The following is a 13,412-nucleotide window of genomic DNA, read 5'->3' on the forward strand; positions in this document are numbered from 1 at the left end:
CACCGTCACGAACTTATAAGGAATTAGATTTCATCCGCGCGCTATTAAACTTTTCTAAACTCTTTTTTAACAAAAACATCAACTCCACTTTTTACCGGTTAGCGTTACTTATACCTGAATAAGTCGGAAATTTAGTTAAAGCTTCTTTTAATCACTATTCAAGCATATTTCAAAGGAAATTTAAAACTTTTGTAAAAGAAGAAAAAAAAACGACAATGGCAAATTTAAAACAAAAACGAACGAAGTCATTGTATTGGAAATGAGTTGTCGAAAAGCGACAGGATATGATAAAATTACAGCCAAATGATTAAGAAGAGGAAATGGGAACGGAGCAGCTGATCAAAGTATTTGATGAAACTTACAGACAAAAAGACAAAAAATAGCAAGTGGTTGCAATCATTTCCGTATTAAAAAGTGAAAGAAAATCTATTTGTATATAAATTGGCATAAAACGGCGCCGGAGTAATTAAACAATAAAAAATAATTTGCTTTGAAAGAAATCAAAGAACTTTAAATTTAATTTCCGTTGCACCTTGATAAGCTAAGGCAGATAGCAATATAGGTAGTGTAAATATTTCTGAGATTAAAAATTATCCTAGAGTGAAAAAACATTAATTTAGTTGATGGATTTCAGAGACCGAGGATCTCTGTGTCGGCAAAATATTTAATTTCTAGAGAAAAATAATTAAATTCTGACAATGTTGCTCAACCAATTTTTCTTTTTCAAGTTATTTGTTTTGCGTTTTTTGTTCATAAAAATGCTTATGAAGGTATTTTTGTAATCAATTAAAATTAATATGACGGCTATAAATCGTAAAGTTTTAATATAGAACGCTTGTGGTAATATCAGCGTTTTGATTGAGTTCCGACCGGTTAAACGTTTATATATAGGGAAATGTAAGAAGAGATAATTCCCTTCTAGGTCCTTTATAACGAGATAATATTTTTACGAGGTCACACACTGGGCAGTAACTATCCATTTAAGGACCTGCGAGTCGAGAAATAGTGCCTGTTTAGTCTCAAGGGAAATGAGAGCCTCACATATTTGGCATTATCTCTAGAAAATATGTTCAAAACTCGGGGGATGGTCATCGTTATACTTTTTCATTTCATAATAAGATTACGTCCTTTGAATCCACCCTAATGAGTTTAAGACGTTATTACTTCTAAGAGGATTAACCAGAGTATTTTATATCTCAATTAAAATTACGTGCATTGCGAGATTTATAATCACCATTTCATATCTGCGAACGGAACTTCCGGGGTGCAAAACTCGATAAAACTTGTCAAATAATTGGTGACCGACGCAATATTACCGAATTAATTTTTAAGCGACTACAGGAAAACTAAATTTTGTGAAAATTTTATAGCCCTGACACGGCACGTACTTAGCTCACATCATTGCCGTTTTGAAAGTAAGCTCATAAAAAATTCTGTAACTTTGTTTCCATTTCGAAAATGTTAAAACGCTGAGTAGAATTCGGGTCGCTTCACCTCTAATCCTGATTGTTAAATGGCTTTAGCTTTTATTTGGGTAATTGTGTGCGAGAATATCAATAATTCACCCTTTTCTTTTGGGATTTACATGGGTTTCTCTATTTTAACATGAAACGGATCGGGGATTAATTGTAGTTAGTTTTAATTAAATAAAGCATGCTTTGTATTGAGGCCAATATTGTTAATTTTAAACTTTTTAGCTAAGTGTGTTATTTAAAACCTGTGCTGACACTGTGCTGGAACGGTGCCAAATAAATGTATCTGGTTTGACAAATGCGAAAGAAAACTTTTTTCATTTCATATCGTTTAAAATACTGTCGGCGGAAGAATTTGATTAAAGTATAAAGTGAAATTTGCCAAGAAAATATTTGTTGAACATTGCAACTCATTTTAGTTACTAGTACCTGATTTTTATTCAAACTAGAAAAAAAAATTAATTAAACTCATTAAATACTAAAACAAAGATTACGCTATGTTTACATAATACTAAACATATCTAACTTGTTTCATGCGATAATTTATATGGACATAACTAACAAACTTGTAACAATGCAAAACAAAGTTTGACAATCACTAGGTGATAAAATGTTTTGTTTATTAAAGCTACACGAAGTGCGGTTTTAGATTAACGAATAAAAAAAGGCGACAACTCTACGGCACGAGTTGTTATTTATAACGCATGATTTAATATTCACGAGCAATTATTTACTCTTCATTCGGTTAGATTAAAGCAGAAATGTGGGATTTCATTTTCCTGGAATTCACAATCCTGGATTCATAGCGTTAATAGCTTCACATGAATAAATCTCTAATTTAAATAAATAAAACGCCAGAAAAGGAACAGATTTAAGCCACCAACTCAATTTTAATTCATTTACTTGGGAGATAAGAAAACCCTAGCATCTTATAAGCATTTCTATATCAAACTCCATTCGCAAATTCTAAATGTCTCATTTATAAAGAAAGAGACGTTTTTACGGTTTAAATACTTTATTTCGGCAAAACTCGTATAAATAGATTTTTATATTTGTTTGCTTGTAAAGTAATTACAAAAGCAAATATTTATTTGACATCGTAGAGCTAGATAGCAATTCAAATTTTAATTTAATAAAAAGTGTTACAGTGGTTGTCATTTCGTGTGTAAATCGATGGCTTTTTGATACAGGAAGCAATTAATTCGCGCTAGAATTTGCATGGTCTTGTTATACAAGCAAATATTTTTTTGATAGTTTCATCCAAGCTGTTACATGCAAAATAAGCAAAACATGCTCGATTTTAGTTGTCAAAATGTTGCTTACCACATTCCCCATCATGTTTAACCCTGGTGTTAAGTCGAGCTTTGCAAGATGCCACACGAAGTTGACAGCGATTAGCGTAAGTCTTTCCATCAGTTCCGCAAACGAGGTCAACCTTCTGCTTGCAGTGAGTTGGACATTGGCACATAGCCCTGCCATCAGGGCCGGTGATGCACTGGGCCCCCCAAGCGCAGAATGTCTTCTCGCAGGGCTCTAAATCGAATAGTTAGGGTTAGTATCATGCAAATTTCATGTTAATTGGATGATTAGTGAACGATTTAGAGTTATGAGTTTGGACGGATACGAAATTAACACACTCATTCATCATAATATAGTAATGCACTTCTTTTTAAAGATAAATATATTTTAATGAGGCGAGCGGTATGGCATACATTACGTTAAATATCTACACAAATAAAGCATTTACATTTAATTGAAAGGAAAGTTAATTGCGCTTCGTTTCCTGCAAATGTTTCAATTGTTTGAAGAGCACTATTGTAATAGTCAATTATTTAACGAGAATTTATCGATAAAGCATGGGTAATTTAATAACGCATTAGTAATTTACCACCTCAAATAACGCACATATCAAATTATCAAAACAACTTTTTTTTGATACGTTAAGATTTCACTGTTTTTGAATGTCACACTTGAAAATAATCCCGCATGCGTGAGTAACTAAATTACAGACATTTTTCCTCTCTCTAGGCACTAATCAGCAGACTAAAATTAACTGTATGGTACCTGCGGGAGTATTTTAAAACTCTATAGATACATATAAAATAAATTGTAAAACTGTGTTTTGCATTAACTGAAGTTAGAAGCAAAAGTTCATATTGCCTGCCTTTTGGTGGATGCGCCGGGATAGTTCAAAACGTGATTACTTTAAAAATAATTGTCCATTAGTGAAACAGCAAAATTTAAATAACGTTTGACAAAAATAGCCGTATGTGAAGTCAGACTAATAAAAATTTCAAATTGCAATTGTTAAAGTGGAGAGTTAATCATGTATAAACTGTATCAGTTAAAAATTAAAATGGCTATCAGTTAAAAGTGGCAATTACCGTTTGTCGAGTATAGTTTTTTTTTTTCAGTAAATTTACGCTAAATGTAATTTAGTTTCTGTATGAAGTTTAGTTTGCTTAAGTTAGTTAAAAATTCAGTTTAATAAATGATCCCCGAGAGAAGTTAATCTGGCCACGACCACACTAATTTTCTTGCTTAACCCTTTATTGTTGAATCTATTTTATTTAAAGTGTTTGCCGTGATAAATCCCGTCGGTTAGCTTATAAATTATACATAAACATTTAGTACAAGGATATTAACGAATGTTTGCTGTGTTATTAAACAACTGTTAGTACTTGTGTTAATTATTTTAATATTTCCACACAAATATGCAAATACAATTTTGATACGCAACATTAATATCTCGGAGAGCGGTGTGTCGTGTATAAACTAAAATATGAATGTTATTTATTAGAGAAAATATTTGTTTCCAGACGCCTGAAATGACGCGTGTCTATTCCCCATGACATAAATGTCATTTAACAAGCATCAGCATGCTAGACATATCAACGCAGGTGAGTGGTATGTAGAGCTTGTGGAATTCCGAGATATGTCAAATTACAAGACTATATCCAGATATCTCCCTCTGGTGCCATGTGTCCTTTATTCAAGATCCAATACGATTTTTGATGAGATATTTTTTTTTTAATGTAATGTGATGTAGAACACTTCATATTTTGGTAGAACATAAAATAATGAAATACGTTGCTTTTTCCCACTTTGGCGTCAAGTCTTGCTTCAAATATTTAAACTGATTCCTCGACCCATAAACACTAAATACAACCACAACTATTGTGTTAAGGAAACTTATTGATTCATAAGTAATATCTACGGTCTTGCGGTAATCAAGCTGATCAAAAATTAAACTGGGCAAAAATCATTTTAGTTTTTTAATTAAGTGGTCTTGCATGATTGGTCTTTAGTTTGGATTTTAAGGTTATTTTAAGGTGTCGGGAAGTTGTGGGTCCGTTTCTCTTTATTGTCAGAGTTTTATTATTTGGCATTTTTATATGATCAGTCATTTGAAAAAGCGAAAATCGCTTATGTTTGGTGTGGTGTATCGTCCGTATAAATTGGTTAGATCTCGAGTTTTCTTTATTCGTTATATTACGGAGCAGGGGTGGATCGTGGATCTAAACTTCCGCAATAAGAATTTTTTTCTATAATATCAGAAGTGGAAGAAATGAAAAATCCGGTCCTGTAGTCATTGTTATATTGGGAATTGATCGAGTCTAGTGATTGATTTGCGGTTTAGTTTAGTTTGTGATTTAAAACAAAAATGTTTGGACAGATTTCATCGGAATTGAGATTGGCAGTAGACCAATTCTCTGTTGGAGAGTTTATTAGTGACCGATGTGTCGTCAATAAAATGGCTCAAGCTCAGATTACAATATTTAATTAGAACACTCAATGAAAACTTGACTGTAACTGTATTAATTAACTCGTTCAAACAATATTAAAGACTTTGAAGAGATAATTAATCCCATTAATAAATAGGAAGGATAAGACTATCAGAGCTTTAAGTTGCTTTTATTGGATTAGAGAACTTTGTTTTAGTTTAATAAATTTAGCCAATCAAGAGTTGGCGAATAATTCGCCGTTATTGGTAAGAATCGTGGCAAAGGAAGTTTCTTATTTCTTTAGAAAAGTAGCGCATAATTTTATCGCCGCTTGGTTTGGAGACGGGCGCGGGTGAAACGGGGCGGCCTTGGTCGTGACCAGCATTAATATTAAATTTCGTGCATAAAAATAAAAACAGTTCAAAAAAAAAAAGGAAATTGATATAAGATATCAAAGAAATTTAATAAACCATAGGGATTTAAACGAATTTTTCCTTCTTTTCCCTGATTTAATAATCCTTCCCCTCGTTGTTTTTCAGTAGATACGCAAAGCGATGCATTTCTCAGAAAATCCACATATACTTGAACAGAGGACCGTCTGTGATTAATTAAACGCACGTCTCACCATATATCAAAAGCTTCTGTATACTAAAATACCGCATGTTTCCCTGATGAGACATTTCGTGACGCTAACACTTGAAGTAATTCCCGATAGTTCGATTACACATTCCTACACCTATCCATTTAAACAGCATACAAAACAGATTTACGATTCAAACTCAATCGATATTTTAACAAGTGAGCACTTGCTGAAAACGTTACAACAAAAAAATTATAATATCATTTATCATCGTAATTTATTCGTTATTCGCCCTGGATGAGAAGACTCGCCAAAACTGACAACAACCCTCATGACGGTTGTGTATGCGACGATGAATACGAATATGAAATATAGATCTAGCGACCCAGATAAATGTACCAGCTGTGAACTTATACCCTTAAAATTTATCAATTGAAAACTACCCCCGCTAAAATAGATATACGATTCCAATAAATCTTAGCCACCATAAGCAAAATTACCATCCCGAGATAAATCTCGACAAAATTATAGATAGAGATTTTTTACCACGCGCAGCATCAATCCTGTTTTTTAAGTAAAAAGTTTAAACATTAAATTATTTTTTCTTTAAAAGGCCGATACTTTTTTATCAAGAATCGTGGGAAGTATTTCCATTACAAAAGTTTGTAGTTTAGAAGTAATGCTCGTAGTTTTATGTCTTTTTTCCACATGGTATGATATTCCTTTGACGCAATTAGAATTTTCGATAAATTTGCTTTGATTCGAAGGAATGTAATCGGATCGAGAAAATCCATTCCCGAGGCATTTTTTCATCTACTTGATCAGAGTAACCCACATCACATACCTCATTACCTTTATAAAGATAAGTGAAAGAGAACGAGAAAACGCAAAGCTATTCTTGATCCAGTTGGCTGCTCAGTATCACCAGTCCAATTACTGACAAACCAATTAGATTTAACTGGCCGTACCTGTAAGTCACTAAGCTTCGCAATCAGGCTGGTATTTGGCGTTATTTGGAGAGAAATTCACCACTGGGACACTTTAGCACTGTAATCGTTGTATTTTTCCAACCAGTGCAGCGATGAAAACAAATGTTAGACTTGTAAACAGACTGAATATTGACGTGTTTCGTTTTTAATTAAAAAATTGGGTAAATAATTTATTAATTACTGAAAATATGTATCAGGAGTTGCGATGCACAAATAGCTTCCATACACAAATATTTAACAAAATTGTGAATTATTGAACTTTGTGAATAAGTCTATAGCTGGTATGAAAAATTCTTGTGATAGTTTATTAATCATGCGGAATTTTGTGTTGACCGTTTTGGGACTGGAGAAAATAAAAAATTGTGGTAACCCTATATCGGAGATTATTCATTTGGTTCGTGAAAAGTTCGAACATTCTTGCGGAGTTTGGCTTGTTAGAAATCAATAGTAACATGTTGGTGTGAATGTAATATATGAAATTTATTAGTCGACAGTTCGACAAGTCATTTGTCGCAGATTTCATTAAACAACTTAATGAGCAAAGAATGTTGTCGAAGGTGCGAGAATGTCACACTCTACTAAATTTGGAGGAAATTTATGGACCGGGGAGAGGTAGATCCGCTTAGTTCTGCGCCTTGTCTAACTTACATGTCTATAAATCTTTATAATTTGCCAGGGAATAGTGTAGCATTCACATCCATTCCAACTTACCAGCTCGCTAGTGCTGAATGTGACGTAATACATCACTCTACTCTTTACACATAAAAACACCTTTACTCCCGGGATTACACAAAATTTATTCAAATTATTCTAATAGCGACATCATTTCGTCATAAAAGCCGTGATACTACTCCATCTCTTTTACTATTTACAACTAACCAAAACTAATGATTTTCTTCGTTCTTACACTCTCCCTCTTATTCTTTTCGAGCAAATTTGAATAATGATACATAAACCTCCCGCTTTTTAAAAATTAAAATATTATTTCTGATGTTCTTTCCTGGTTTTCCATGTTTTCTCTTTAGAACCACTATCATCCATTTTATCCCCGAGCTTTTGTCATTTAATATTTCATTGCTGGATCTTCTTGTCGGCTGCAGGCTGCTACTTTTTTATTAAGTGGTCAAATATTTTTTTCTAATTGTTGAGGCCACCCTTAATTTAATTCAATTTCAACTTTGGAATAGTTTTAAAAATGTTTTACAAAAAGTCTCGATTGATACTTTTTAAATTTAAAAATTTCTTCAAAAAATTTTTAATGATTTTTTGCTAGTCTAGAATTTTTTTCAGACGGTACATTTGACATTTTTTTAGTCTCTTAAGTAACAGGATATTTTGAAAAGTCTCAATTGACATTTTTTAAATTTGAGCATTTCTATGTGAAAAATTTTTCAACGTTTTTTTGCAAATCTAGATATTGTTTAAACCGGTATTTCTAGATATTTCCTTAGTCTCCCCCCACTGTCTTTTGCAATACGATGTTTTAAAAAAGTCTTGATTGACATTTTTTTAAATTCAAGCATGTCTTTAAGAAATTTTTAAATGTTTTTTTGCAAGTCTAGACATTCTTTAAACCGGTATTTCTTGACATTTTCTTAGTCTCCCCCAACTGTCTTTTGTAACACGATATTTTTTAAAGTCTCAATTTACATTTTATAAATTTAAGCATTTCTATTTAAAAAAAAAATTAAACGTTTTCTTTGTTTAAACCGATATTTCTAGACACTTCCTTAGTCTACTCCACTGTCTTTTGCAACACGATGTTTTGATTTTTCTAATTTAAGCATTTCTTTAAGAAATTTTTAAATCCAGTACATCTGACTCTTTCGATGTTTTGAAAAGTTTCGATTGACACTTTACTAAATAAAAATGAAACTCTTAATTTAACACATTGATATTTTTTCTAATTGTCGAGGCCACCCTTTATTCAATTCAATTTCAACTTTGGAATAGTTTATTAAAAATTTTCATTTCATAAATTGACTCAGAAGATGCAATAATAAATAACCTTTATTGCAATTTTCCTTTATAAAAAGTTTCTTTAGTCGGCTCTCGGCTTTTCCATTTCCTTTTATAATACAATAATAAAAATTGTTACAGTATTAAAATCGTTTTCGATCTCGGTTTCTGTTTCGTTTTCTGGGAGCGTAGAGCTAGAACAGAGCCCGTATATCCCGTGAGATTTTCTAAAAGTGTCAAGTTTCAGTAAGATGGGTAAAATACAAATAAATTTTCCTAATCACGTATTTTACAGTTTGGCAAGTTTTCGTTTGTGTTTTTCGAGTAAATATTATATCAGATCGAGTTGAGTATTTGTTGAACGTTCACGTATTCAATATAAATTTTAAGCAACAAAAATGTCGGGCCGTGACTGAAATGCGAATGTCGAAATTTTTGTTTTCCCAATTCAGAATTAACATGGGGTGTGTATATAAAAAGTTAGTGTGTAACGGTGGGAGTTTGGTTTAATTTCATGAATTATGGAGAAAATTGAGTGTTTGTTCCCGGTTGTCAGTATCAGATATTAGTGGTCGAGGACGAAATAATGTAAGCAGATATTTCATTTTGTGAATCGGTCTTTGATGTAGCAGCATTAGTTTTCGCGTGGACAGAATTCCGATGAAATAATTTAATTTTTGCGGTGTGTATTTAACAGAGACAATAGGATTTAATTAGAAAATCACTCGGAGAGTGATGCAGTTGAAAGCATTTTGTTTAGCTGTTAAAACATGCCAATCAGACGCGAGTCCAGTTAATGACAGGTGAATTACACTTTGTTGAATGATACGATACAGGACCCTTCACACTTCAGCTTAACACGCCCTCATCGAGTTCACAACCAAAACACACACATATAAACCGTTATATTTTAAACGCTAATTATAACTTGAATATATTATCAAAGCTTTATGTGTTTAGGATCCCGGGTCCCCACAAATTTATTTCCTCACCTTACAATGTAGGTATATACATTTTACCGCATAAAATGAAAATCAGTCTCAATTTACACCCCAAAACGACCACCGAAACTTTCGCTCACATCCCATTTTATCCCACATGACAAAGTTCAAGCGCTGCATCTCGGTCACGACATTTCTAGTATTTTTACAAACGCGAAACGAACAAACGCCCGCACCTGAGTTGGACACATTCGACTAATTAAACTTTTATGGCATTCCTTCCAGAGCTAATAACTCCATCGCTGTCTATCACAATCCTCAGACATCCTTTAATTGTTGCTTTTACTCGCATTAAATGCCACTCATGAGATACATTCCTTCCAAGTAAAGAACAACACAAAAGCGGGGTGATAATAAAACAAATCAAAAAGCAAACAAACTGGTATTTTGTATTTTATAATATGAATATCATAATAATAAAAACATACACAAAAAATGGAGCAAAAAAATACACTATCCTTCACATTTTATTCTTCTTTAACAATCATTAAGTAAATGCAATGAGATAAAAGTATTTATGTGTACACTAACCGATAAAAGTAATGACGAAGCGACTCCTGGAAAACAGCCAATAAAATTTGCATACGCCATTGCACGAATTAGATTTTGTTGTCTATGCTGCACCAACCATGTTACATCAATTGCATTTATTTGCAATGTCCCTACAAAATTTTCCAAATTTAATAATACCATTTCATAAAAACGTAGTGGCGCGTATAGAAGAATTTTCTCAGCATTTTTACCAATAAAATTTTATATTTATCGTTAAAACAACTACTCGATCTTCATCCAGTGTGACGTCTTTTCACATTTGTGTCAGCTAGTATTTCTTTATATGAGAAAAAAACTCGTCCACACAATCCGAGAATAAAATGTTAAAAATTATAAAAACGATTATAAAAGTCGTTTAATATTTTAATGCCTTCGAGAGCGTTTAATATCTGAAGGATTTTTGGTGGAGCGTCTGTGAATATTAAGTAGTTCCATAAAGCGGTGCTTTTATGAAAATTTCAGCGTTTATTGTTAATATTGGTAGTGCTGTAAAAATAAAAAAACAGTTTTATAAATCGATATGAAAGTGTAAAAAGCGTCCGAAGAGGGTGTGAATCTTCGAATTTATCCCGCTTTTACCTTTTGACATGGACTATTAAGCTGTAAACCTTTTCTGTGCTTTTAATACCATTTATGAAAAACCGTATATTTGTGGAAATAGATTTTCTAGTGTATCCAGTGTGTGCAACAATCTCTTATTATTACAACAAAAGCACGACCGCATTTTCCATAACCAGCAAATACGTTGTACAACATACAGTTTATAAGCATCTAAAATAAATTAAAACTATGGAATGTATACTCCCAGGTCTGCAATATAATTCCGCAATTTTTGCAATTTAGAAATGTCTGTATTTTATGACTTGAACAGCATGTTAGTATTGTAATAAAACTAGAGTACGGTGCTATTGACTTAAAAATCGATAACACAAATAAAATTTGAGATAATTCTCGAATAGCGACAGCTGTTTTAAATATTTCGTTGTTTTGTTTCAAACATTTAAAATTTTAGTTTTATTTGTGATGAAAAATAAACTTTGGGAATACAGTCTCGTAAACTATGGCTGCCAACAGACTGTAGTAAAATGAACAGAAAAATTTTAAAATTTCATGCGACTGAAGTAACAAACTGCATTCATGAGTTGACACTTGTAGTTTTTACCTCATTTAAAAAATTGCTTGTTTTCTCGTTGTGTATTTGGGTAACTGAATTGCCAAACATTCAGAATGAGCAAGAAAAGCAAATAAACGTTGAACACAGGATCCGGTTGTGATTACATTATTCCAAAATTGAAATTATTAATAGTATCAAGTTGAAAAAAGCTCGTCGATTTCGTTGAAAAACAGATCCAATATAAATTTGCTTGTTTAAAGAGAGGCTTCTGCTACCAGATTTCGAGCCTGCAAGAATTATGTACACCCAAGAAGGGATAGCCGGATAAATAAAATATATAAATAATTAAATACCTAGTCAACATTGAGCCGTATTTCTTGTAAATGAGACATTTTCCATGCCGATGTAAATTGAAGTACAATAAATTTTTGACCGCGTCAAGCTTTGGTGTTTTACGCGTTTTTATGTCGGAAAAAATACGTCCATGATATATTGAAGAGCGTTAAAGGTTTTGCCGGGATTGTGGGTCCATAAAACTGGATCAAATTTAGTAACAAATTCTTAAATGAAGTGTGCACTGAATGCTATTGATTTCTTGTTTTATTTAATTGAGAAAGTTTTATCGATAGTGAATGTTAAGCGTCAGCAGAAAGTACAAGAAAATCAAATGTGAAATAAAAGAAGTTAAGTTGTAACCCATCTCTCTGTTTCACTTATCTATCGCAAAGTCGACGAAGTCTTGTACGTGAGAATAATAACCATGTTAGAGCAAGTCAGCAGTGCCGCCTTTACCTTGTCGACAAATGGCAATACCGGAATTTCACCGACGAATTTCCAGGAGGTATGTTCGTCTGGAAAGTTAAAATAGCGACGCGGAACAACTTGCTCCAATTTTTATCCCCACGTGGGGAGCAAACAATGAGTAGGTGCGCGGACCTCCTCCCCCTTCACCCTATTGTTGGTTGCATACCTAAATTGATGCGTTAAGTAAATGCGAGACGAGTTTGTCGGCTGAAAATCGCATTAAACGACTTTTAGGTTAAGTGTGTTATAAATATTGAATGTGAAATTGAGAGAATTTATGAGAGAGGCGGAGGATAAAAAAGGGAGTTCCGGAGTCTGTTGCAAATTCAACTTGTTTGTCCACTCTATTGAGCAGATTAAGTTTGTCAGGAGAATGATGGCGGTTGTAGGTCAGGAGCCTTAAGTAAATCAGAGTGACAGCTCAGGATTATAATATTGACCGGTTGAATGTTTATTCATTATGCACAAAGATCGTTTTAGAATAATAGGCTTGTTGTACAGAAAATCATTAATGTCGCTCTTTCAGCTTCATTATAACCCTAACGACTATTCGCCATAAATATTCTTGAGTCTTTAAATACATCTGGTCGTGTTCCCCGACTTCATTAAGTTTCTTAATTGTTAATAAAATTTCGTTACATTTTTTCATCGTGGGTTAGAGAGAACGAAACGCGCTTGATAATCCATCCTTAAGGTGGTCATAGATTTAAGGATGTGATAAAGCAAAATAATGGAGTGAAACGTCGATATCTTCATCGCTTCGAAAAGACTTTTACTAATCCCATGAATTTGTAGCATGAAACTTTCAGGATAAGACTTTTCTACTTATATGTAATACTTAACGAAATCGCAGAAAAACATACAAGTTTTGTTTAAAAACAATTTAGACTGGATTTTAGTGAGTAATCTTCTTGGTGTAAAACATATGCGGAGCTGAAACTGACGCAGAATTCCTTCGTAATGCTTTAAGCTTAGGTTAATCCGAACGACATGAGACATAAATTGAGGTTTGTACGATTTTAATAAAATTAAATATTTATGTTTTTAATAGATTGTTTTGTTGCCACTTAATTATAACTATTAATCTTTGACGAGACATAAAGAAAATCGATTTATGATTTGTGGTGTTTTGATCACATGATGTGAAACCAACATCTGGTAAACTTCAGGACGATATTTTTTCAAAGAAAATCTTCGATTAACACAATTATCAGTA

The 13,412-nt window shown here is 32.8% G+C and overlaps 1 protein-coding gene across 11 annotated transcripts in view; it reads right to left on the bottom strand.

Annotated features, from left to right (window-relative positions):
- LOC123006256 (agrin-like) overlaps positions 1–13,412 on the bottom strand; it is a 104,756-nt gene that overhangs the window by 13,452 nt on the left and 77,892 nt on the right. For 8 of the 11 annotated variants that reach the window (XM_044400598.1, XM_044400597.1, XM_044400596.1 and 5 more), the window contains one exon: positions 2,796–3,005. The exons of the other annotated variants lie outside the window; for them this stretch is intronic. In XM_044400598.1, coding sequence (XP_044256533.1) covers positions 2,796–3,005 — 210 coding nt within the window. The remainder of the gene's footprint in view (positions 1–2,795; positions 3,006–13,412) is intronic. 11 annotated transcript variants of the gene reach the window in all.

Source organism: Tribolium madens, unplaced genomic scaffold, assembly GCF_015345945.1.
Source record: "Tribolium madens isolate multiple individuals breed KSU strain unplaced genomic scaffold, Tmad_KSU_1.1 Scaffold_2;HRSCAF=44;Tcas5.2_LGX, whole genome shotgun sequence".
Lineage (NCBI taxonomy): Eukaryota > Metazoa > Arthropoda > Insecta > Coleoptera > Tenebrionidae > Tribolium > Tribolium madens.